This window comes from Scatophagus argus, chromosome 23, assembly GCF_020382885.2.
Source record: "Scatophagus argus isolate fScaArg1 chromosome 23, fScaArg1.pri, whole genome shotgun sequence".
NCBI classification, from domain to species: Eukaryota; Metazoa; Chordata; class Actinopteri; family Scatophagidae; genus Scatophagus; species Scatophagus argus.
Genome location: NC_058515.1, coordinates 7,027,493 through 7,053,424, shown reverse-complemented (window position 1 = coordinate 7,053,424; position 25,932 = coordinate 7,027,493). Strand labels below are relative to the sequence as shown.

Genomic DNA, 25,932 nt, shown 5'->3' with positions numbered 1-25,932 from the left:
TGTTCTGCAATAAACTTCCCTACCCACAGTCTCAAATGATGATGAGGCACCATCAAGGACTCCGTGGGTGGTAGGAGATTGAGCTGTAGCGAGGTGGTGATTCACACTGTTTGGAAACGCGCTCAACAATACCTGTCTGGTATTTGTTTGTGTTTGCTACTTTTGGTGAGTTACTGTCAAACCACATAAAATGGCCACTAAGATCAGAAGAGGGTACAAGGACGAGTGTGCTAGGAACAGATGTGTGAAGAAATGTACAGAATCTCATTGACCTCAGATGAGGTTCAAGCTTGAATAGCAAAACAAAAAGTAAATTACAAATCTCACTGCGACCCTGTCAAAATTCAGTTTGTAATAAGTATTCCAATGTAAGAACAAAGGAAGTAGGGCTGTATGCAATCCTCGTGTACCCTCATATCAGACTCTAACAAAATACAAGTTGGAGACATAATGATTTTCATTTGTAATTATGGCAGTGTGAATCAATGGGAAGTATCGAGCATGAAAAACTGTCCTTATCTCAGGATCAATTCCATATAATTTCCAGATCAGCTCAAACTAATGGGTTTTCTATTGGCTTCACTTTGGAGAGAGACTAATCTCCCAGGCACCATTTTGTAGTTCTGTGTACATTCCCAAGCAAAAGTCCATCCACTTACAAACTTGTCTCCCAACAGTCCAAGAAATATTAAAGCACACATGCTAATTTCCTGACTTAGCACATTACACAATCTGCAGGCTTAATTTAAAACTCCCTTAGCAGGTCTGCTATCTCTGCCTGCCTACTTCCAGACACTACAGAGATTGTGAAAAACGCTTACTGGTTGTTTCTGCTTTTATACTCAGGTCAATGTTATGTATATTCCCTTTAAAACTGATGTAAAGTTGAGATGCCGAACAGCGGAAACCAAGGTCATGCTATCAATAAGGCTACTGTGGATCTGAACAGAAAGAAATCTGGATTAGACACAGTTAAATAAATTGCTTTTCAAAAGGTGATGTAGAAGACTCACGAAGAAATAAAATGGGGTTTTTGATTTGCATTTGTCATTGTGCCCAGAGAAGATATAGCTCAAATTTAGTTGATAAAAGAACAAAATTGCATTTCTGTGCTTCCAGCTTCTCCAGACAGCATATGTCTGTCCACCTGGAGTTGAGCTGAAACATTAAGCTGATTGGTCGATCAACAGAAAATAACTGCCAAATGTTTTGATCATTTAGACATTTTTCAAGCCAAAAAGTCAAGCATTTGTCGGATACTGCTTATTTATTGCTGTTTTTCTGTCTTGACCACACTGCAACTTGGTTTTGGTGGGTTATGCTAGTAGCAGCTCAGATGATATAATCTGAGGCAATTTATTAATTTCACATAGATCCCTGTTTTATATATATGCACATCATAAATAAAATTATCAATAATTCTAAACAATCTTTTGCAGCCGATAGATTGCAAGGCACCAAAAAAAAAAAAGAAGAAATTGAGATTGAAAATTCTGAAAAGGTTCCCAGTTTACAATGCAGATTGTGGTAAAAACTACGCAAACTGAAATAACTGGGTGAGGTCACCTGAGTCCATATTTTGGACACCATGTGTTGTGCTCATGGCCATTAAATTGTCTATTATCTGTGAAAAAGGTCAAATGCACCTTGAAGATGTTGTATGTTTCAGCTTTAAAAGCAGAGTAATAATATGGTGCACAAACAAATTAACTGCTGGCCGGCTGCTGAGTAGAAGTCATCAGTCCTTAGGGGTTTTAGGAGCACGCCTTCTGACCTGAGCTCAGGGATCGCTCAACCCACGCAACACCAAACAAACTCTTTCTGGAATTACTGCTCGACCAATTACAGGCTGCTTGCTTTGTTAAAACTGTTGACCAACAGAATGAGAGGGGAAAGCTTTCCAAGGAAGTTTGTCAGAACTCACCTCTCTGCTGCCAAAGAATGCTTAAACTTTGATGTTGGACTGACATTTTAGGTTTAACCCGATGGGACAGTTGTGTTTTGACTAAAGTAAAACAAAATACACTTTCAAGTTGCGTCAGTGTCCATTATTCTTGCTTTTCTTTTTCTTTTCTTTTTTTTTTTTAACAAAACTGCAGTACTTGGAATTCATGCTTCTCCCAACTGCAGGCTTTACCTTCTACATTAGAGGCGCTGACACAAAGCGTACAGCCAGAACAGGCTCCAGCACAGCAGGGATTTCACACCGATCTTGTTCTGAAACATTTGTAATTAACATTCCCCCTCACTCCAACTGTTTCTGAAGCTATCAATATCCCAGTAAGAAGATTTAACTTCCCTGAAGAGCCAGGAAACAAGCTGGATTTGGCAGGTCAAAACGTGATTGCTCAGCGCATGCATGTATATGTGTGTGTGTGTGTGTGTGTGTGTCTGTGTGAGGGTTAAGTGAAAAGTTTATGCATAGATTATCCTGTTATTTTAATGCTGACCCTGGAAAAAGTGTTTTATTACAAAGTCGTTTTTATTAAGTTGAACAGTGACAGGAAATGTGACCCAGTGCCCCTCTCCATGACAGGAGAACAATACATTATGCCTGCATCAAAATACAGTATAAATTACATTTGATCAAAAGCTCCTCTCCACGGACTAATGCCATTTCAGCTGTGGAAGCAGCCAAGAATCCAAGCTGTGACTTAGTATGGATGTCTTGAAGAGGAATGTCGAAATTTACATGAGACATCATGCTTTGAACAAAAATGGTTTCTGACTAAATACCTCATCACCAGTCATTTAAAGTACATTTCCAGTAGTGCTTAGCCTTCTTGGCTTAAATGTGGTCCTCAAAGGTATCATGAAAATACACAGTGAGACAAAAATAGAATTCAAAATGAGATTGCTGGTGGAAAAAAAATATATATATTCATATGCATACACACACTGCTCAAATGAGTTCAGATTTTCCTTTGTACACATATTGAGGACGCCGTCGCAGCACATGCAAACCTCCTTAGTACTGAGTGTATTCCTTGGATGAGAATTTTGCAATGATACGCTCCAACTGTCTCTTTGCTTCACACTGGGGGAAGTTACTCATCTCATAGTACTGCGGGGCAATTTTCACCAGCCTAGGAAAGAAAGCAAGCAAACATTAGTCACAAAAATTGTCTTCAGTGTTTACTTGTGGGAGGACGCCGTTCTTCCATATTCGCACGGCGACTGCCACTGCGAGCTCGACAAATTTGGTGCTTAATTGTACAAGGTCACACAAGGCGCAGAGAAATACAGGTGAAAGGCTTATCGCAGTACAAGAGTGTGCAAACAAGCATACACTTTATCTTTATTATAACTATGAAGTTATGACTGATTTGTACTGAACTCCCAGCACCCTGAGTTAGAAGAAAGGAATACCAGGGCAAAAGGCTAACATTTTGCTTAAATTACGTTTTGCAACACGCTGCCAAAATGTGGGTGACCACTGGAGATAACGTCCTGCTTATGCTGCACGTCCCATGTAGAGATGAGGTGTATGAAATAGCACTAGTGGTGTATCCTGACATAATTATGTGTGTCAAGATGGCGCCGGCACAAAACAACAGGTGTGGGCGTTGGCATGTGTCATAAGCTGCTGGTGTGCGTGTTGCACCATTTAGGTATTTATACTGAGCTAACAGTGTCCCTCACAACAAGCGTAACAGTTGTGTGGATGCACACAGAAACACAAAAAGACACAAGCAATTCAAAAGTAAAATTGATCTCTGAAGCTGTTCTGGAAAAGAAAACGTTTTGAAGCGATGTTCACACACAGACATGAGACTGCACGATGCCAGACACAAATATGTAAAAGAAAATTACTATCCATTTGTCACATTTAAAGAATAAAACCACATTTACCTAATTTTTTGTCTTTACACTGAAAAAAGGTCAGGAATGTTTACTTTAAGCGCTTCTTACAAAAATTGGATATCGGAGTAAATTTTTAGACATGTGTAATTCAAGCAAAGCATTTGTTTTAAGCATTTGCTGAAACTTACCACTCTGGTTTGACGTCAGTGCACGTGCGGATGTAGTTCTTGGTGGTGAGCACAAACTCGTTGTAAAGCACCCACTCCGGCTTGTGGTCCAGCACAGTGGAGGGGTGCAGCTGTACGACTTGGTTGTCTTTGACCGTAAGGTAATGGCCAGTGCGCTCCAGGTGAGCGACCTGTTTGCACCGCAGAGAAAGAAAAAGTCACTGCCAGTAACAAACACCCTGACATCCAGTTCATGCAGAAAGACAGAAACACGAAAAATACATATACATACATATATGGTACATATATCTATATATATATATATATATATATATATATATATATATATATATATATATGTCCCTTGCAGGTGCTAATTTCATTTCTGTCTGTAATGTAACTATGCAGAACTAACAAAACCATCATATGTAAATTATAATGATTTTAATATGAAAGCAGCGGGACGTTGAAGACAAATTTGTTTGTAAGCAAGAAAGATTTTTCCCTCCTTTGTAGGTACCATGTAAAGCTGTAGAGGTTGTTGTGATTAACTAAGGTAATCAGTCTCAATAAAGGCCTTTGCTTTATTGAAGACATGAACTCAAATGCTGTGAAAGCACCAACATGAGCCACAAATTTGCCTCCAAGATAAAGGTTAATGTTGACAAATATTTAAATATTAACACCATAATTCAACTTGTCAGGTTGCTTGTTTCAGGTAACCCTGAAAATGGCTTCTTGCGAAATGCCATTTGTTTCCTTGAGCGAGGAGCAAATTGACTTGATTTCTTTTTACGTGTTTAAAACAAAGCAGCTCCGTCTCTCTCTTTGTGTGTGTGTGTGTGTGTGTGTGTGTGTGTGTCAGTGCATATTTTAAAAGCAGCTGTCTGAGTTGCACTTTTAGTCAGTAATAGGTTATGCACAAAACATTACTTGTTCAAATGATCAAATTGAACAAGGGCAAACATTACTAAGCGTCATAACAGGAGTGATAACAAACACACACACACAAAAAAGGCAAATTAAATGATGTATGACATTAAAAACAAAGTAATGGGTGACTACAAAGCTTAGTTTAATAAATTCAGAAACTTATTTATTGAATAACACAAATACACAAGCAGTGAACTGACTGACCTGCATGAAGAAGCCAGTAACCAGCGCTCGGCGGATGTTGGTGTAGTAGTCTCTGCTGCTAAACTCAATGCTCCGCCGCGGCAGGTTGAAGCGGTCCATTATCCTGGACAACTGCTGGCGTACGTTGTCTGCCGACATCAGCGAGCGGTAGTTGACAAAATTGTCGTAGCACCACTGAGTGGACTCGTGGTCTGTGCGAGACGAGCAAACTTCAGGGTTAATGCCAAACGAAGACAGCGTGAAAACCCTTAAGTGCGCGTGTAAGAGCCACTCACTTTGCTTAAAGGCATGGTAGACGTTGAGCAGCGTCATGTGGTCCCCGTCGATGTGGGCGAAGCGCATCTTGGACTCATCGGCCACCTTCTTAGCCTCCGTGGGTCGGACGAAGCACTGTGGGACTAAACAAGGTTGGTATAGGCCCCAACACAGCCGCCCATAGCGATAAGTTAAGCAAATCCCACAGACAGGAACAAGGCCTCAGCTCAAGGAGAGGCACAGAGCACTTCACAGGGCACACTGCACTGCGAAGTGTTTATGGTGGGACAGGAAAGGAGTAGGGTCAACGAGGAAGGGAGAAGGATGGGTTTCTCTGTCCTGCTGTGCTACAGTATGACTTTAAACAAGATACAGCAGATGACATCCTGTTCAAACAATCTTCCTGTTTTACAGACCTGATGCTGATGAAACAGTATAGTTCACCCAGAGGACTGTGCCGTCTCCCCTCTGTGAACTTTTTCTGAGTTGCTTAACATTAAACCTGCTTGATTGTGGCTTTAATGGGTAAACGCTGCATTTATTGAGCGTCATGGTCGGTTGCTGTGGCAGCACCGTTCTCAGGTGCACTTTTGCTGCTTACTCTAATGAACTCAGCAAAAACCTGCCATCCTGAAACACCTGCTTTAAGTGCACACCACGTCCAAACAGCTAGTTAAATCCATTTCCCCGCTCTCAAAGACCCTCGCGCTCCCTTCAAAGGCGCCAAGATTCATCTCAATGAGCAGCATTCTGCTTTGGCAAGCCTAAAGTGCAATTACTGCTGTAGCATGTTCGTGCTGCTCCAGTTACACCTATACACTTTGTACAGACATGTGCTTTCCTTCTCACACACAAATAATAGCTGACACCACTGACTTTATCCCCGACTTGCCTTGTAGTTCAATTCAGTAAGCATACGTTATATTTATTTTAAGTTTAAGTTTAAGTTAAGTTAAAGTAAAAAGAAGCGTGAAAGGCTGCACAAAGGGACTGATAAGACAAAAAAGCTGCACTGTATATTTCCTTAAAGCTCATTGGTCGTTTCTGAAGCACGGTCCATGAGCACAGGATATGGAAAGAGTAGCAGCTCAGACCCACACAGTGGGCCAGCCCTGAGCGTTACCTGACAACATGGCAGTGATGGAGAGGACCTCGTTTGAGCAGTTGAACTCGCAGCTGGCGATGACCATCTTGGCCAGCTGGGGGTCCAGGGGGAACTCTGCCATCATGGAGCCCAGCTCCGTCAGGTCACCATCGTCATTGAGCGCCGCCAGGTAGTTCAGCAACTCCAGGGCACGCATCAGTGTCTCTGGGGCTGGAGGAGACAGAACAGGAGAGGTAGGCCATTAACAATGTTCCAAGCCCATAGGCAAAACACACACAGATGAGAGAGATGGAACAATTTGCACAACTGTCATTTTTTTCCCCCCATCACAGCAAAAGTTGGGAAAAACAATTTGGAGCCCTTTCACGCATCTCTGTCAGAATTGATTAATACTCTTGTACTTCATGTTTACATTAGAATGCCAGAAAACAAATTAATTAATTACTTTAAGACAGTTTTCAAGCAAAAATACCAACAACTATCTGATTTCAGCTACTTGAATGGGACCACTTTTCCATCATATCTGAAGGTTAAGTGAAAATCCATGTTTTAGACTGGTGGTAAGACAAAACAAGACATATGAAAAAGTCATCTTGGGCTCAAATTACAAAGGGACTATTTCCTTATAGACAATACAGTTAATTGAGGAAACAATTGTGAGAATAATCAATCATGAAATTAAGTAAATAAGAGTACTTATTTTCACATGCAAGCAACTTCATATCAAAAATATTTGAAAAACAGGACAAAATTTAAAATATAACAATTCTAATTCTTTTTGGTCAAGGAATATAATGGAAATCATTCTGCTCTATGTAGTTCAGCTGTTATTGAAGACAACAAGCTTGTTAGCTAAGAGGTGACAATCAGCAACCAGATCAACCAAATTTTGAAAAACAAAAAAGAATAACAAAAAACGGCAAAAGTCAGAGTAAAAAGCCGATGAAAAAATAGAGTTCCAACTCCTTTTGTACTCAGACTTTTAACAGAACACAAATGCAAGTCAAGAAAAGACTCAGACGCTCAAACAAAGGCAGGCTGTTTTGGGGTGGTAGCAGGGAGCAGGAGGTCAGTCAAAATGAGAAGCTGCTTGTGATGGACAGAATTCCACCAGACAGCAACTTAGTGGAGAAGTAATCATGCCAGAGCTCATTTTTCATCCTCCGCTCAAGCAATCCTTACCAAGGAATGCAATTACAGGGGAACTTTCTACTTAATGCTTCAACACAAAAGGCTTCCACCGTTTGGTTAAAAGATTTTTCCTCCAGATGCAATTATTGACCTTTGGCTCCCGAGAGCTGGAGCCTAATGACCAGTTGCATGTTAACTGAAAATTAGCTTCAAGCACTCGCTGAGGTACTCGTTCGCTTTTTATTTCTCTCAAGTGTTCCCCCTAAAAAATTCAATTTCAAACTGCATGGAGGCATTTTTTTTATGATTAACAAATATTGATTTGGGACATCAAACCTACTTTTTTACACAAAGTGAGCGCCAGCCACATTACCTACCACGCCGATGGCTTGTATGGGGCTAAACAAAAGGTGAAAATCTGATTTCCAAGTCCTGCTAGCATGATGAACCAGTGTGAAAATCCAATCTACACAACGCGGCTCATCAGAAAGTAAGTATTGACTGCCTCAACACACAAGAATCCGATATATTAACCAAGGGCCAAATCAATGCAACAAAAGGCTAAAGGTACATTAAACCACACTGGCTTTGAAAGCTACTTCTTTGGAAATGTCACGAGGCAAATGAATCCCACCCAGCCAAGTCCTTGTGTAAATCGCTACTGATTTCTTTTGGATTTTCCATTTGGTTGGCTGGCTCACGCCGCCGCTCCTGTGTTTAGTGACTGCGGTGCAAGGTGGTCAAAGAGAGAAATGAACTAGATTCAGCATTTCACAGTAAGAGAAAACTCGAGGCTTCTGTTGTGTTGTGGACGAGCTCAAATGGAAAAATCCACTGGCTTTTGAGGCTGATTATTGTTCACTTACTTAACTCATTATTTAACTCATGATTCCCTCCAAAATTTTGAGACTCCACAGACAATAAGACTTGTCCATTCAATCTGAAGTGGGTCACAGAATAACAAAACTGATCCAGTGGAACCAGATGCTGTAAAGCTCCTGTCCAATAACTCTTTCATTGAACGGAAGAAGCTCCGCCGTTTCTCAGCAGCTACTTAGGAGAAACCTTCTGCCATGAGTGGATCAAATAAATAAAAGGTAATCCTCCCCTTTTTCTTCACCCCACTCTTCCCAGTTAGACTCAGCAGACAAGGCCAATCCCATATGTTGGCGCTTACCCTTGCATTTTGTGAGAAATGGGGAGGTGGCGGTGGAGGTCAGTCACGTTTCACTGGAGGAATATAAAGGGAAGGCAATAGCTAAGGTGATAGCACTGCTATTGATGTAACCAATTTCATTCTCAAAATGGCGTTTGCCACAGTGGACGGGGAGAGATGGGTTTAATCTCAGAGGTGAGATGAAAACTATATTATGGTGAGAAAAGGGGGGAGAATGGGGGAGGTTAAGGACAGGGAAAGGAGGGGTGGTCTCTCCTCCTTTCCCTGTCCTTAGACGTAGAAGCACACACGTTCCTGGAGAATGCCATAAGGTGGTGCCTCAGCGAGACTAATTCTGTGTTTGGCCTGGATCCAGCACAATTCAGACGTCGAAGAAATAAGAAATACAGAGACAGAAACATAAACTGTAAAAATAGACTGATCGCTCTTCCCACTCTCTCACTTTGAAGAGCAATAATCTAAACTTAAAGTAGATTGCTCATAAATACTGCATAACGCTGCTGTGTAGCCCATGTCTGTCAGAGCACTTATACTTCAGCTTCCAAACATTCAGTATGCAGCATCTGATACCCGCCAGGATCATTTTATCTTTGCTTTGTCATTTTTTCCAAAACTCCCAAGTGACACAGGCAACCCAGATTTGATATTGTACATGAAACAACTACAGCTCAAATAAACCCAGATTATAAAGCAGCTTGTAAATGCATTTGTGCAGATTCAGATGGCAGCGATCAAAATCAAGAGTATTATTTGATATTGAAGTTTCAGTTTTCAGTCATTTTGGTGCTCTTTAAAACTACAGAAAACACTTGTTGAGCAGGTACTTTGCCAAAAATGTAACAGAAGAGCATCTGCTGTATCTGTTTTCAGTGCAGCCAAACAAAATGTAATTTTAATGAATGGTCATTACAGAACATTTCCAAACACAACCAGACTCCATGATGCACACCACACAAGTAGCTAATCCAAAGCAAAATATCAGCAAAACTTTGTTTGGTGAATCCCTTGTGCATCTGAAGGCAAGTAAGAAAGTAAAAAAATGGCGTACTCCGCCACCAAAAATGAAACTAATTTAGTGTGACATAATGTGAATGAATTTAAAAGGGGGTTGATTTCATGAGAATTTAAAAATTTAATGGTTTTTTTTTGCCATGTAACGATTCATGCTTCTTTCAGGAACTGAATGTAAGCCAAACCAGCATAAAAGCACGCCGAGTTGTGTCATACCAACCTGGTGGGTCCATGAAGTCAAAGTGGACCAGGTCATCAATACCCAGTTTCTTCAGCTGCAGCACCACAGAGCCCAGATTAGATCTCAGAATCTCTGGATACGTGTTGTCCTGTGCCAGTTAAGAGGAACAAAAGAAACCCAAGGAACAATTCAAAATGAATTAGTCAGGGTGCTTATTATCTCTTTGTGCGTCGCTCATATGTCAACTTGAACAGAGGCCGGGAGTCTAGGGCATTTGAAGGGCTATTTAACTTGTTTAAAGAATTCCCCTTGCCACTCAGCGTGACGTGAAAGAATTAGCCTGTTAAAGTGAAGAACTGGGCCTCCGCAGGTTCATTTGTCAAAAGGTGGCTGTTTCGTTAACACGGGTTATGAGGAAGGCGAGAAGCAATGCGGTTTAGAACAAAGCTATTGGCATTACAATTCAGCTGAACTGGGAATCACAGAGCAAATACTGCATAATAGAGAGCTTTTCCAGCTCAAGATAAGGGGAATACAAAGCGATTGTGGAATTAAAGAATGTGAGAATCAAACACCTCAAAGAATTTCTAACCATTTTCAAACTGTTTTGTTTCTCACCTGCATTTCTGTCTTGTAAGCCTTCTCCGTGTATAGGCGGAAACACTTTCCTGGGCGTGTTCGTCCGGCACGACCTGCCCTCTGCTGGGCTGAGGCCTTGCTGATGGCTGTAACCAAAAGGGATTCCACTCTGATGCGTGGGTTGTACACCTGATAGGAAGGTGGAGGGACGAATTTCAGGTTAATAAAATAAAACTTCCCGAAACCATCCCGATGCAGATTTTTTTTTTTTTTTTTTAGAGTTAAAAAAGTAGTAAGTAAGCACAAAGTAAAGTTTGTAATCTACTATATATACAAGCAGCTAACAAAAAATAACTCAATCCACCATAGTGCATATATAATCTCTTTTTTTGCGCCATGTGTATGACTTGGCTCCAGGCTGGTGAAATGTCAGAGGAATACATAACTGGCTTTTCCATCTTTGCTGCTGTCAGGTGTGCACTGCTGTGTTTATCTGGGGATTCTCAGGCAACAGACGCAGATGATCGCAGCTGATAAAGAGCGGTGGGAGAAGATGGGGGTGGCTGGGAGAAGCAGGAAGCTAACCTTTTGCTTGGCAAATCCGGGATCAATTACAAACACCACACCGTCGATGGTCAGGGACGTCTCGGCGATGTTTGTTGACACGACAACCTGTGGAAATGATGACAGATGGGTTCAGAGATGACCCAGCCTGGGTGTATGGAAGGACTGAAGGACCTATGATTCTGCTGCTAAACCTTGCATCAAAACATTTTGATACTGTCATCAGTTATTTAGCAAATTCATTCCATTATGCGAACATTAAATTCTGAACAACTTTCAGAGATGAAGGTAGTTCTGTCTGTTGAATTGTTAGAAAACAGCGTGCAGAACCACATTTGCTGACTGTCATTCAAGTATTTGGAAGACCTTCTGTGCAATCAAAAAGTGTAGTACCTTCCGACAGTGGAGCAGTTCAAAAATCATCGTAACTCTTAAGCATGAGTAGATAAAAAAAAGAGACAAAAAAGCGCAGATACCAGCTTTGCTTTAACTTGAAAACTATTCCCTGATGTGAGCCAGTTGACTGAAGAAGCTTGTAGAGATGTCACTTTAGTGCACTGCACACAGGCTGTCTAATGCAACCCAACAGGGGAGTAGTACAACAGTTTCTACAATCAAGTTCAATGAGCTGGCTTGGTGCTCAGCGTCCCATCCAAATACATTACCTCTGGCTATTCTGTGTTGGGTGCATGTGTGTGTGTGTGTGTGTGAGGTTAGAAGGTTTTGGCCAACTGTCCTCAGCATGCCGCTGGTTCTGCTGAGACGTCAGCTTTTCTTTCTTGCAAAGTTCTTCTCACGAGTTTTTCCCCAAATCACAGAAAATAGTTGATGTAATGGTTCCTCTTAGGTGGCCTGCTTTTTAACACACCAAGAGCTCTACAAAATCGTTACTGCTTTCATAGGAACAGCCCCCCCCCCCCCCCCCCCCCGCCCAAAATGAGGGCTGTTGTAGATATTACACGTGAATCCAGCATGTCCCCAGAAATTTGGAACACGGCTGTCAGCGGATGTGCCAACTGTGCACCACTCATTGTCACTGATTGGCTCTTGCTGCGTGCGTTAAGCAATGCTGGCTCCTCCAAACCTGAGCCTCAAAAACAACCACAGGTATACGCCACTGCACATGTGTGCATTACATTCAATTTGGAATATTTTGATAATCATTGACCTGACCAGGTAAAAAAGTTAGAGGATAGTATTAGAGGAGCTACTATTTGTGCAGGGGCTGCTTGGTTTCTGAGAACAAGGCCAGTGGGGAAACTGAACCTGCGCAATCTCCCAGTCTCAGATCTTTTTCTATTACAATTATCCCCTATAGCAAAACTGTCTATGAGAAATGACAGCTGATTCAGAGCAAAAAAAATAAATAAATAAATCAAATGAGTCATATCACCCTATGGGTCTTGCTGTCAGTGCATACACACAAACAGGGGGAGGAGGAAAAAGGGGAGGAGGGGGAGACAGATTTGCAGCTGCACTCACGCAAACGTTGACCGCCGCTAGGATGAGTTCTGCTTATATAACAGCTGAAACAGACTGGACAGAGAGGCCCTTTAGATTCATCATAGCACTTGAGACTGCAGTGGCCGGGTCAAAGTCCACTCTACTGGCAACTGCCACTCCAATATCGTAGCTTAATATACAAGTGGGTGTTGGGAAAAATGCCTTTCCACACTTCACAATCTTTTCCTTGCTCACTTGCTCAACATCTACCAAGACAGGAACAAGCTGTAGGCTGACCTAAAGAGTCATCTGTTCGTAGCCGTCTGCTGTTCTTGGTAGTGCTCGTGATGAAACGCCAAGCACAAAACTAAACAGTCCTCTGTAGTATCTGCTGATGTAGCTGTGCCTCTTTAGTGGTCTGTGAGCATTACAGAGTTTTAAATCCCACCTTTAAAGCGAAGGATTTCTCTGCAGCCTGAAAATGCATGACTGTTTAGTTATTAATGCTAGGGAGGGCCTCCCCCCCACCCCACTCAGCCCTCGACCTCGGGTATTGCACCTGTCGAAAGACACGTTCCCCTTAGTATTCAAACAGAGGAAGCAGAGGTGGTGATAAACGCTTGTATGAAACTCATCAGACAGCAGTATCTGGTAACAGGTTGGATTGTTATTCATGCATTTCTTGGATGAATGGCTGTCTAGAGCTGACTGACGTGAGCACTCCATGTCAAGTCTGAGATGTTTAATTTGCATAGACAACTGAGAATAATATGGGCTGTCTAAACAACAGCCAGATTTAGTAGGGTTACACCAAGACCGACTGCTTGGCTCAAAGGTATGAGGTACACTCCCAGCCAATTTCCAGAGCGGCAAGTTGACGAAAAGTAATGTTACATGCAGCCATTGTCAAGGGTTCTACTTTCACTTCTGCTCTTCTCCATAGAGTTCCTGATGTTCTTGAAACTATATTTACGAAAACCCGAAATCCAACTTCCAGGCACTTTTGTGTGTTTCCTGCAGCACTCATTACATAAATCATCAAGCAAATGTGTCTGCACTTTACAGCTAACAAACACAATAACCATCACTTTACCAATGCACTTGTCAAACAGGACAACCAAAACAAAACTATGAGAAATTCTTGCGCAGATCATTCAAAGCGAGTATGCAGTTAATGATTAGGTGCAGAAAAAGTTTTTCAGTGTATGGCAGAAATAAATTTGAAGTTGAAACAAGATTATCAAAAAATAACGGCTGTAGTGAAACAAATTGAAAAACTATGGAGTGGTTTGACAGACTGGACGCCGTCTTCACATAAAATGAGAACAAAAAACACAGCTGCTTCAATCTCACACCGAACAGCACATAAAAATGACTTAGTCTGTCCTGCCTTATGGGAAGGCCAGGTTGTTAAGTCCCTGTAGTGGAAAAGTGCCATCGGTGGCCCAAAGGTACAGAGGAATCACATCTTTAAGAAACCAATTAGCCACACTGCGGCAGTCTGAAATTAAAGTGGCTGGCCAAAAAAAAGAGACCAGGCTATCAGACAGAGTCTCGTGACAGACACTATATGGCAGCGCCCAACATCCCAGCAAAGAATGAAAGGCTCTGAATGCTTGAAAGTCCAGTGAAAAAATGGACTAGGTGAGCCCCGTCCTGCGTGTTGGGACACAGTCAGTGCTCCAGCAGATGCCACACATGACACCCTCACATTTCATGATCATATGGGTGGCCTCATTGACTGCATTGATTCTGAAGGATTATCTGAGCTAGGGCCATTACACTGAGCATAGGCTGGCTCCTTCCAGTCTGTTGCTGCACTGGATAATCCTGGCTTCTTCATCAGTAATATCATTAGAGCATCATCTCTGCATGTTATTTCTGGGTTATTACCTGCAGGAGAGCAAGTACTATGGCTAACACGGGGCCATTTTTCATAATCCCTGCTGGGGAACCACAGCCTTGTTGACAAATAAAGCCCCCACTCCAACTGTGGAAAAGGAGAACGTGCCTCGAGCAGCATCGAAGCACCCACATTCAAAGCTCACTCAAATGGATGTGTGCCGCAATCACAAGCGGCATTTGAGGGAATGCTCTGAACCTAACAAAGCTAAAAGCAAACCCAACATTTATCACAGCGCATTTAATATAGGCAATTTTTGAGATGCTGGAATGCAAAGTGACATTATCATCTTCGTAATTAGTCAATTGCTGGCTTTGCTCTGAATGATTAAACTGTTCAAAAATGGAAGATCAGTGGCTTTCCTGGAGAAATGGAGCAATGACAAGCAAGTGCTTTATGTTAATTGAGGAGTGCCTAATGCAGTCATTAACATGCGTAGCAGCAGACGTGGCGAACCTTAATTCTTTTTCACTACTTCCTCTTGGGCTGGCTTGGATGACATCTCTGCATTTTTCACTTGATGAGTCGCTCGAGACACTCACGGAGGAGAAGCGCGTTCACTTCAAGCACGGCAGCTTCGGGTGCCACCTCCACCAACTCAATGAGCACCTGACAAATTGATCTCGGGGTGGGGGGAGGGTTTGGGGGGCATCGGCCGAGCAGTTCTGAAGCTAAAAGTGGTCCTCGGGTCGACGGTTCATGGGTCACAGAGTCAGGAAGCAAAGTTATTCAGCGAGCCCGCTGCCAGTCAGAACAAACATATAGAGTCATGCAGGTATCACTGCAAGAGGCATGTAATATGTAAACCTGTCCCTATGCAACCACGGGCCCTGTTTCACGTCAACGGCAGAGGCAAACAGTGGGGATGATATTTGAACTTCTGAAAAAAGATCTTATCCAACACTGGCTGATCAAACTACTAAGAATGCTGAGCCTCTTAAGCCTGAACAATCTCTCTCTCTCTCTCACTCACTCACACACACACACACTCACACACCATTCAAACAGAAAGCTGGAGGAGATGAAACTATAAAACTATAAAACTGAAGACAGTAAAGAAAGATGGTGCAATAATGTTTGATTCAAACCTTGTGGGTAACCCTCAGCGTGTGCTGTACTTTAAATGTAAACCTGGTAACACACTTGATCCCTATTTTATGGCTCGTCTTATACTTTTTAAAATTCTCAATAAATTCACATTGCAAGGAATCCTACATTGCCAAGCTTGAATTGAGTGGTTTTTTTTGTTTGTTTTTTTTTTAAGTAATGTAAAGTGTTTAACTTTGACAGCCTATAAATATTTTGCTGCACACGTCAGCCTGAGCTGCCTCAATTAGAGGGGTTGTAGCAATGAGTCATTCATCAACATCGTCCCTGATCAGATGCAAGGGGTGAATGTTTGCTCATTCACTGGCAGCGATGATATTCTGTCAGATCCCTGGCCAACAGTGTGGTTGCGCAGGTGGTGCTGCTACTCTGGTGATGAGCCCATTTGAATCGAAACTGTCACACAAAAGAGAGGAATTGTCTTGTGTCTGTATCAATAAGAGGATCATCCACTCCTCTGAGATTAAGTGACTGAGGAGGAAGACGACTTGTCTTGTTTCTGATCAGCTCATGTAAGAGTGCGCCTTTCACGTGGTTTCAGACAGCAGAGGTCTCAGGCCTCCCGTCTGAGCAGCAGCAGGGCCTGTGCAAATGTAGTGGAAAGATAAAAATGACCGAGAATGCAGTACTTTCCTCAGGCTCAGAGGGCATGAGTAATACCCCAGTTATAATTTAGAGCAGAGAATTGCATGCTGACAAAAGCAGCATATGTTGTGTGAGTCAGTTCTGCGCTAAAGCTGAGAAAGGGAAAAAAAAAGTTTCAGTCCCTACCTTCCAGCTCTCCTCCTTTACCCACCTTATTCCCCATCTGGCCTTTCTACATCAAACTCACTCATTTTCTCTTTCACTTACCCTCTTCCTCAAACTCTCCCACTTCAACACCCCCCACCCCTGTGAGTGTTTTTTGTTTTTTTTTGTTTTAATTGCAACAAGGCTGTTATACCTTCCTTCCAATGGCACCATTTGGTTTATTGGGTGGGGGTGGCTCAAAGATCCTCTGCTGCTGCTGTGGAGGCAACGTGGAGTACAGTGGGATGATTTTGATGTCGCCGACTTCGGGCCCCAGGTCGTCGATCTCTCTCTTGATTCGCTTGCAGGCCTCCTCAATTTCCTGAAAGATGGTAATGCGTAACAATTAATCCAGATTTCCCTTGCGAATGCCAAAACGGCAAAATCAAACAGGTTCTGAACAACACCTGGATAAACAATGGTGGCAAATCTGGATGATGGGGGAAGGGCGAGGGAAGGTGGCCGGGGGAAACCGTGGTTCCCTGCTATAGTACATTTGTTCTAACTATCGCTCCATCTGACGGAGGAAATTAAACCTGGACTGCAGTATGCTTTGCAGAGCTCCCCGTGGCTCTGTTGTCAAATGCAGCAATCATGGAATACATGGACGCGCGCTCGGAAAGGCACACACGCACACAGAGTCAGGCAGACTCAAACAGGGTTCATTATTCCAGAGTGCAGTATTGTAGAGGGGAATGTGAGATGAGACTGCAGCACTGATGCATAACCAGCGGCAAATCATGGCAGATCAGTTTAGTGAAGCTGAACGTTCTAGAGCCGGTGGGCTGGCAGACAGACAGAGGACCTGAGCAGCGGCAGGAATAAGAAAGCATGATAGTGAGCACAGGGCTTGGGCCTGTTCTCTCAAGGCCTACTGGGATACAATTTTAAATGTACTAAATATGCATACAAATTCCACTTGCATTCCCTGCCTATAACTCTTTAACATATGAAGACTTGTTTTATTTCAGTCACCCCTATACACACGTACATGTTTAATGACCACACTGGAAGATTTTAGGTGCTTCTGGTATAGCCTAAAACAACATATAACCGCTTTTCATTTCTACTCAACTTCCTGTTGTTAAGAACTATTGTTTTGCGAGAAAACAATCACTTAATCCTCATGAAGCAGCAGTGGCTATATGTGTCACATTACAGCCTATACAGTTGCACCACCTGCAGGCCCAAATCAGCAATGCAGAAAAGTGAGGTATCATAAGGCATTGTTGATGAACAGGAACTCTGATTTCTCGGAAATATTGTGCTGGTGCTGATGGACACACAGTGGGCTAAAATCTTCATACATACTTCTTCTTAAGGAGGCCAATTCAACAACTCATAAAACTTCTCAGACATTTTGTTTGCTTTTCTAAAATCATTCTGTGCTTCAATTAGTTTTATCATGACTCAGAGTTACTTAATTTAGACCACTGTGTGAAGCCTACAACACAGGCCTTGACATAGGAAAGCAGCACAGTGATTTTTCCTGCTTTCCTTCTGGACTGCAAGTCAGTTATTAGCCCTGTTTGTCCCTTGTTCATTGCATTAAGTCAAACCCCGCTGATGGCCATGTGCCTCTTAATCAACACACTGACAAGTGGAAAACGGTAAATCTGAATGGATTGGTAAAATTAGCCCGGGTATTAATAGCCTATCAAGCCTCTGGATGCAGCAGCTGCCATGGAGAAAAAAAATGGACCTCTTTGCCAAAGTGCTGGAAGCATACTGGCTGTCTTCCCCTTGGGGACAGAGTGTGTGTGTGTGTGTGTGTGTGTGTGCGTCTGTACACACATAGGGGCAGTTGGCCAGTGTTGGGAACCTGTCCACCTGCTCACTCTGCGACCCCAGAAGCAACAATCTACAGCCAAGCTAATAACCGACACATTTAGGCACTCCTCTTGACTAGCAAACGACCCCCCTGCCAATCCCCGTGTTTTGATGTTAGCTGCTGAGGGGGAAGCTTAAATATTAGGACTTATCTTTGCTCAACAGCTGTGATAAGTTTCGACTTTCTTGTTTGGAGTTGGTGCTTCAGTTCGGTTTGTTTATGCGAGAGAAATATCTCACAGAAAAACTAAGAGAGAGAGAGAGAGAGAGAGAGAGAGAGGAAGAAGGCCTTGTGCATTTTGCTTTCGTCTGATATAAATTAAACAGTCAGATAAAAAGAGTCTATGGCTTTGCCATGGATCTGCCTCCCAATCATTAGTCTACATCAAAGTTGCTGGGAGACTGAAGAGGTTAGGAAATGCTCGCGGGATGTGCTGCAGCACCCTTTGAACACCCATCTCTACCAGACCTACCACACATTAGCTTCTTTAACCCAATTAATGATAATAACGATAATAACGATAATGAACTCACTGTGGGAGTGCTCGATAATTCCTAAGCCTGCTGGGGTGGGGGTGTGGAACACAAATCAACAAATTATTTCAAACTGCAAAAAAACACATCACCTGCAAATATCCCAGACTTTTCTACACACCAAGAGGAGCGACTATCAGTGTTTCTGACCATGCAAACAGATGGGATACCACTAAATCTAAAATCAATTTCCAGCTGTCTGTGGAGACCACTTCAATCACCATGCCCCTCTGCTGACTTCATCCCCTTTGTAACAAGTCGCATATTGATCTTGCTTTGGCAAATGAATACTGACGTTGGTGGAACGCCATAGACATGGCCGGCGTGTTGAGTGACAAATAATTACAGCTAATAAACAACCTATCACAAGACGCGCCTGCGGAAGCCAGAGAGACTACACGAGAGCTTCTTTGTGCAGATGAAAAATTGGTGCTGTGTAACAAAAAAGTCCAACATGTCATTTAAATCTCCAGAGCAATTTGTGCTGTATTTACACCAGGTACATTTTCCTTTACAACCACAGGCAATCACATGGCATCTAACACCATTTTGTCAAAGTGCTGAGAGAAAAATCACACCAGCACAGGCACCATTGGCTCTGACAGGCTTCTCCTGTGCAATGATCAGGACACTGAAACATTTGTTGGTGCTTTTCTGTGTGTGTGTGTGTGTGTGTGTGTGTGGGTGTGTGTCCACCCTGCTGTGACCAAATTCATCATTTTGGGCATGAACTCTGCCCTCCATTACACATCAGTGGACAACATTTGCAGGGAGGGAAAAAAATAATAAATGACTTAATTTCAGAGATTCGCAGGAAGGGCAGAATTTGGGTCAGTTCTAGTTTTATTCCCCTCCCTTCACCGTGTAAATCCTGGTGATTCCCAAACAGGCGCAATCAAATGCATTAACATCTATCAGTCGGAGGATTAATCACTTCCTGTGCAGAGGTGTATGTGTGTGTGCGCTCACGACACTGTATTTGAGTAACTCATCTCTGTAATTAGATTGATATGCATGCTGTTAACGTTGGAGATGCACAAAATCTCTGTGCAAATTTTGTGCCTTCTTTGGACCAAAATAACAATTCCGAGTGAATCTAGTGCCGAAATGACTGACTAAAAAATGAACTGATGGACATAAAAGTACTTTTAATTGCTTCATCGTTTAAATTTACAGCAAATCTGCCCTTTATCGAACAACATGGGCAAACAGTGAAAAAAGACAAATCATTAAAAACCTATTAATTTTTACCTCTTGTCCAGTGAGGAAGAGCAGAACATCCCCTTCATCCACCTCACACATGTGAATCTGGATCACAGTGCGGATGGCCGCCTCTAGGTAGTCCCGTTCTGGTTCCGGGGTGTAGAAAATCTCCACGGGGTGCGTGCGTCCGGGGATGGTTAGCAGCGGGCAGCTGTCAAAGTACACCTGGAACTTACCAGCATCGAGCGTGGCGCTCATGACGATGACCTGGACAGAGAAGGGTGCAGGAATTGAGAAGTAAATTCAGCGAGGGATGATGTATTCATGGAGGAGATGAAAGGACAGATAAAACAAAAAGTAAAGACAGCAGAGTGTAAATGACTGTGACGATTATGGGCATGAGCATTCAAGTGTACAATGACTTAACATTTTAAATGGCTTGATGATAATTGGGGATAAGGACACATACTAATTGGATAAGGATGCAACCAAAGAGACAGGATATATGAAGAGTGCAAAAATCTGCACAGGCCGGATAATGCTTTGAATCACAATTTAGGATGAGAGCGCTGGCACAAACCCAAGATAGTGTCCATAGTGTAAAACTTGGCATTACACTCAAAGTCACTGACCTACACGCAGCTATGACAGTCCTTGTTCCCGATGTTGGGTACACAATGTTCTCTCCAGAGTCATTAGATAGAGCGCATTAGGATTCTGATGGGAAATGCGTCTCCCATTTTCAATCTCAAACATTTTCAGGGGCCAGTGTCTCGGCATTTCGCTTTACGCTCTGCGAGACATCATAATTGCTCTTAATCAAGGCAAATTAAACTTTCAAATTTGGTAGAGGATAGGGGTGAAGAAGATGGAGGGGTGTGTGGTGGATGATCATTCCCAATAACCCTAGACCTCATTTAACAGTCTGCGAACAACAATCTAACCTTTGATTCCACACTGACAAACAACTCGTCATTATCCATCTGCTTTATGAGAATGATGCCTGGCACACTCTGCCTGTAAAACTTGTCTGCTCCCCACCATGCCGACACGTTGCTGGTCTCCCCCAACCCCCCGGCTGATTGGCTTGAAATGGAGCTCAGTCGGGGAGCAATCTTCCCTAATGCTGCGGTACAGAATAGATGTGCATTTCTGAGCCCAACAGAACCATTTTTTCTTCTCCTCAACATACATAGCTGTCAGACATGGGAACACTGTCTGGGAAAAATGTGACGAAAGGGAGAAGTGACAGAAGAGGGACATTAACTCTGGCTGTCACTGAATATATCCTCGGGGGGAAGTAATATTTGGGGCTTTAACAGTGTTTTGTCGGCATTAAATGGGATATATTTGTGGGAACAAATCAGACTACTGTCAAGGGTACTTTCAACACCAAGCTTAGAGATAAGACAAAATAAAAGTGAGGCAGACATGATCTTCCAGAATAAACAGAGAAAGTAGGTGCTGGATAAATAGTCAAATAAAAATTTAAGGATCATTCACTACCTTTAAAATGAATCCACTTGCTATCAAAGGCAATGGCTTATCCTACAACTAAAACTAAAAGAAAAACGTTCGTTTTGAGAAATACACCCAATACACTGAGCATATTTCAAAGGACTGTTTCTACCTTGAGGTCTGGCCTCTGGCGCACCACCTCCTTCAGGACCCCCATGAGGATATCTGTTGCTAATGTGCGTTCGTGTGCCTCGTCCAAGATGATGACACCATAGCGTTCGAGCAGAGGATCATTCATGGCCTCCCGCAGCAACATTCCATCTGTCATGTACCTGTGTTTACGTAAGACATGCAGGCTTCATCAGCATATAAAATGGCATTGCAGTTTCAGTTTCAGAAAAATTTGAGGACCGTTCACATGTCCTGGGAGGAAGTCCCGTCAGAAAAAAAAATTAAAATTAATGTAATTAGTGTAAGTCCGAACACCATGTAACAGACTACAACAGCGAGCATAGTTCCAACTATTATCTTCTTAGCTTAGCTTCTCCACACAGAGCTGTAGGTCTGTCACGGGCTGCCATCAAAACCGAAAAAGAGAGCAGAGGTGAATTTTCTGAACTAGCTTCCTTACTTGAGTACTGTCTTGGCAGAGCTGCAGTCCTCAAACCTGATGGAGTAGCCCACCTCTTGGCCCAGCATGACATCCATTTCATCAGCGACCCTCTGGGCAACGCTCATGGCCGCCACCCTCCTGGGCTGGGTGCAGGCTACCGCCCTCTTTGGTCCTGGCATTGACCGCACCATATCGACACACCACTGAGGGATCTGGAAGACAGCAGACAGGTCAGCTTGTACCGAGCTAAAGAGATGAATGCAAGGCAGATGATGTAGGAGGAAGAATATTTCAAAGTACTATTACTTGGAAGTGCTTTACCACAGTTATTTATCTCCTGCAAACATATGAAAGTCATACCTGTTGATATTTGCAATGACATCATGTTTTTTTTTTCTTAAGAGTAAAAACAAGCCACATGCTAAGAGACGCCTGAATGAAGAGCGTTTTACTTCCACTCTATTAAGCTTGAGGTACAGATGAGTGGGAAGATTTGAATCATCTCTAAAGAGCAGTCTTTGAAATGTCACAATCAAAGGAACACACAAAAAAGTCAATGACAGGTTTGGAAGAGATAAAACATTTCACAGGCAGAATTAAACTCTGTTATTAGGACCTGACCCTAATCATGAACATATGTTTGTCTGAATGCCGAGTGGGGGCTGCTTGATTAGCTGTATTGCAACTGCTATTTCAACTGATACCTGTTTGAAAACTCATTTGTACAATTTCAGCTGCATTTGCATTAAGTGAATGCAGTATTTCTTTTTCCCTTCAAAACAGCTTTTTGCTAAAAAAAAAAAAAAAAAAAAACTGTGAGAAAGACACAAAATCTCTCAATTCACAGTGAGAAAACTCTGGTGCAGCCCTAATGCTCAGGTATTCTGAATATTCCTTAATGTTTTTAATTACTTTCATTTGACCTAGCATTCTTTCTTAAATTGAAAGTAATACCATTAATTAGCGAAATTTCAATGCATCATCGACTACTTTTCACTTTTTACATTTCAAGAACAATAACCCCAGGACCATCCACAAAGATCTCTAAATGTATGGACAGCATGGTGAGCATGCCATATGCGTCTGTAAAGTTTAAAAAAATAAGATAAGGATTAATGTGTAGAAAACAAATGTTTTCATCAAGGTAGAAAGCACTGACAAGATTACACTACTTAATTTAAGAAGCGTTTGGAAGATAGGTTATATTCCCCTCAGGAGGAGGCAAAGGCTCAACCAGCGATTTACTCTAATCTTCTCTCTTGCACATTTAAAAAAAAAAAACAAAAAAAAACAAGACAACTCAACGCTTTCAAGAAATTAAAATAAACTTAACAACCACACACCATGAATTAGTTCCACAGAGAAACTGCTAAAAATGCAGCATCTGTTCATTGCGTCTTGTTTTTTGTGGAGTTATTATACCAGTTACACTATTAGCTTTCACATTTTAATTTAATCGGACATTTCAGTCAGTTTAGGGGCAAATTCCAGCTCTTAATACTAAACATTCTGCCTTTAACCTGTGTGGTCTTTCCAGAGCCCGTCTCTCCCACCAGCACAAAAGACTGGTTACGCATCAGGATGTCAGTGAAGCGCTCTCTATACTCCCAAACGGGCAGCTGCAGCCGCTTCTTCAGGATCTCGTAGTAGCGTGGGGTGTGAGGCAGGTTTGTGAAGGGGTTGATCTGCTGCTGAACTGCGGTTTGCTTCAGGAGGCTTGCAGTGCCAGCAGCTGGAATGCTGGGCAATCCCGATAACTTCACATCTCTGTCTCTGTCACGGTCTCGATCCCGGTCACGGTCCCTGTCCCTCGGCCGTTCATCACGGCCTCTGTCTCGATCACGCCTGCAAGAAGAAGATGCATGAGGGTAAAATCTGATGACCCACTGCTTCACAAACTGACCATTTTAAATTACCACAGAAACACAATATAACTCCAAAAGGCCTTAACACAAAAGCATACAGACACACACAAACACTGGAAATTACCAAACACAAAAAGGCCAAACAAGGAAAAGACAGAGCACAAATTTGAGCACAAGTCAAGTCCTTTAATTAAAAAAATGATAAGGTTACTGCATAGTCTCATTCACAGTTGCAAAAAGCATTATCAAGTGTAGCATGAAAAGGTCATAAACTAATACCCCATAATCCATGTCTAGCAAGTTTGTTCTCATTTTGCAGAAAGATGTACTTAATGGCTTCAGACCAAACTGTGAACCATTTACACCCTGACAGTAGCTGGAAAAAGCCGAGCACAATGTGCCCTCAAGTGAAGCACTTAATGGCAAACTACTGCAGTGGAGATGGCTGCATAAGGGCCCGATGTGGAACATGCTAGGTGTCGCTCTTTAAAATAAATCTTTAAATTAAAGCAAACCTAAAATGTCTTTTGTTATCTTGCTTTGACTGAAATTAACAAGTAATTTCTGATGCATTCTGCTTCGAAAGAAAAACACCAATTTTTGACTTTGCAATTGATCAACTATACTTCCACAACACAACTACTTACTATTATTGATGGAATAATCATTACTATTCAGTACTATCCAAGACAGTTGTGTATGGGCCAACAACAAAAGTAATTCAAAGCATGACTGCTGTTTAGAAGTCTAATTTGGAACCCATCAACTCCTATCACTTTGTGTCGATGTAACGTTAAGCATCTCTAACATTCATGTCCACGCAGTGAGCACATCAGATGATGTTTGATGCTACTGTTTGAAAGCGAATGTATATTATCATTCACAAAATGTACGCAGCATTCATTAACTCGGTGTGGAAGGTCTTATTTTGCATGTCCCTCTCGGGGCAGTGACCCTGCGAACTCTCGGTGACTGACAACTCTGGACGCTTCAGTGTACGTCCTTTGACGTCTTCAGTCCTATCAGATCTTGTGTAGACCGACAGGAACTCTTCCTTTCATATTCCGACTGAAAACTAGTGCTTCACAGCACTTCATTCGGGGCTGTAAGATGGGACATGGCGCTAGTATCTCATTTACGCTAAGCGGCTAGCATTAGCCGGGCTAGTGGTCCTGCGTGCAGCTTCAAAACAGCGTTCAGTATTCATGTTGTAAAAGTCAGATACAATATCAACCAATAATTCATCATGACATGTTGACTCTGTGTCATGAAATCTGTAGCCTTTCGATTTAAAAACACAGCACTTTTAACCTGGCGCTGGATATCACGTAGCCACGTGCAGACCACAGCAGTCTGGTCTGCCTGTTTGCTAACTGAGCTAACCTTTCACAAGCCAATTTGGTGCATAACCAATATAAGACTTTGTCGTCCCATCACAAACTCAGTGTAGCTGACTGGGTATCCTATCATGAGAACGATGCATTGTTCTGCCAGTGTTTAATTATTAGCTGAAGCTGTAAGCTTAAGTTAACATTTGAGCTGCTAGTTAGCATCAGGACAACAACAAAACAGCCTGCAGCAAGCACAAGCACTGCAGCGGCGAAACGCTTTTATTTAACTCTAATATTACGTACCCATCAGAGGGTCTCTTTTTATACGAAAAGTAATTTTCACCCATATCTAAACGATGTCGTTTGAACATCCTGCCACCACCTTCCGTCCAAACATCGGCTTTAGCAGCTAATAAATAAAACAATTCTATGCAAATTCTCCCCAAACCGTTAAATACCGGCAAAATGGCGACCGGAAGCTCTTACCTCATTGTTATTATCCTTCACAAAATGATACGAAAGCCGCGATTTATTGTGAAAGTGAGCACGTTGCATAGAAAAGGCCCCGTCGTTACTGAGCCCCGCACATGATGCTGTCCATGAAGGCAGTGCCTGCAGATACAGTGCAGAGGTTTAGGGATGCGGTGCAGGATGCAGGGGGTCTGCTGCCTCTCGGTGGGGTCGGGGTGATGATGTGCCCGCTACATAACGCACACACAGGCACTACAGTTGCCTCGCCCCCTTC

At 42.5% G+C, this 25,932-nt stretch overlaps 1 protein-coding gene across 2 annotated transcripts; it reads right to left on the bottom strand.

Moving 5' to 3' along the window:
• Positions 1–2,468: 2,468 nt before the first annotated feature.
• On the bottom strand, positions 2,469–25,932 carry LOC124054623 (pre-mRNA-splicing factor ATP-dependent RNA helicase DHX15-like). 2 transcript variants are annotated; one of them, XM_046380851.1, is made up of 14 exons: positions 25,674–25,932; positions 23,512–23,836; positions 22,010–22,203; positions 21,551–21,710; positions 19,969–20,187; positions 16,508–16,675; positions 11,133–11,219; positions 10,587–10,736; positions 10,008–10,116; positions 6,487–6,678; positions 5,384–5,506; positions 5,109–5,299; positions 3,993–4,162; positions 2,469–3,086 (listed from the first exon to the last, which is right to left on the bottom strand). In XM_046380851.1, exons 1-14 carry the CDS (start codon positions 25,676–25,678, stop codon positions 2,969–2,971), a joined length of 2,211 nt encoding a protein of 736 aa, XP_046236807.1. In that variant the 5' UTR covers positions 25,679–25,932; the 3' UTR covers positions 2,469–2,968. The 2 variants fall into 2 exon arrangements, with proteins under 2 accessions (XP_046236807.1, XP_046236805.1); XM_046380849.1 differs by lacking the exon at positions 25,674–25,932 and adding an exon at positions 25,491–25,661.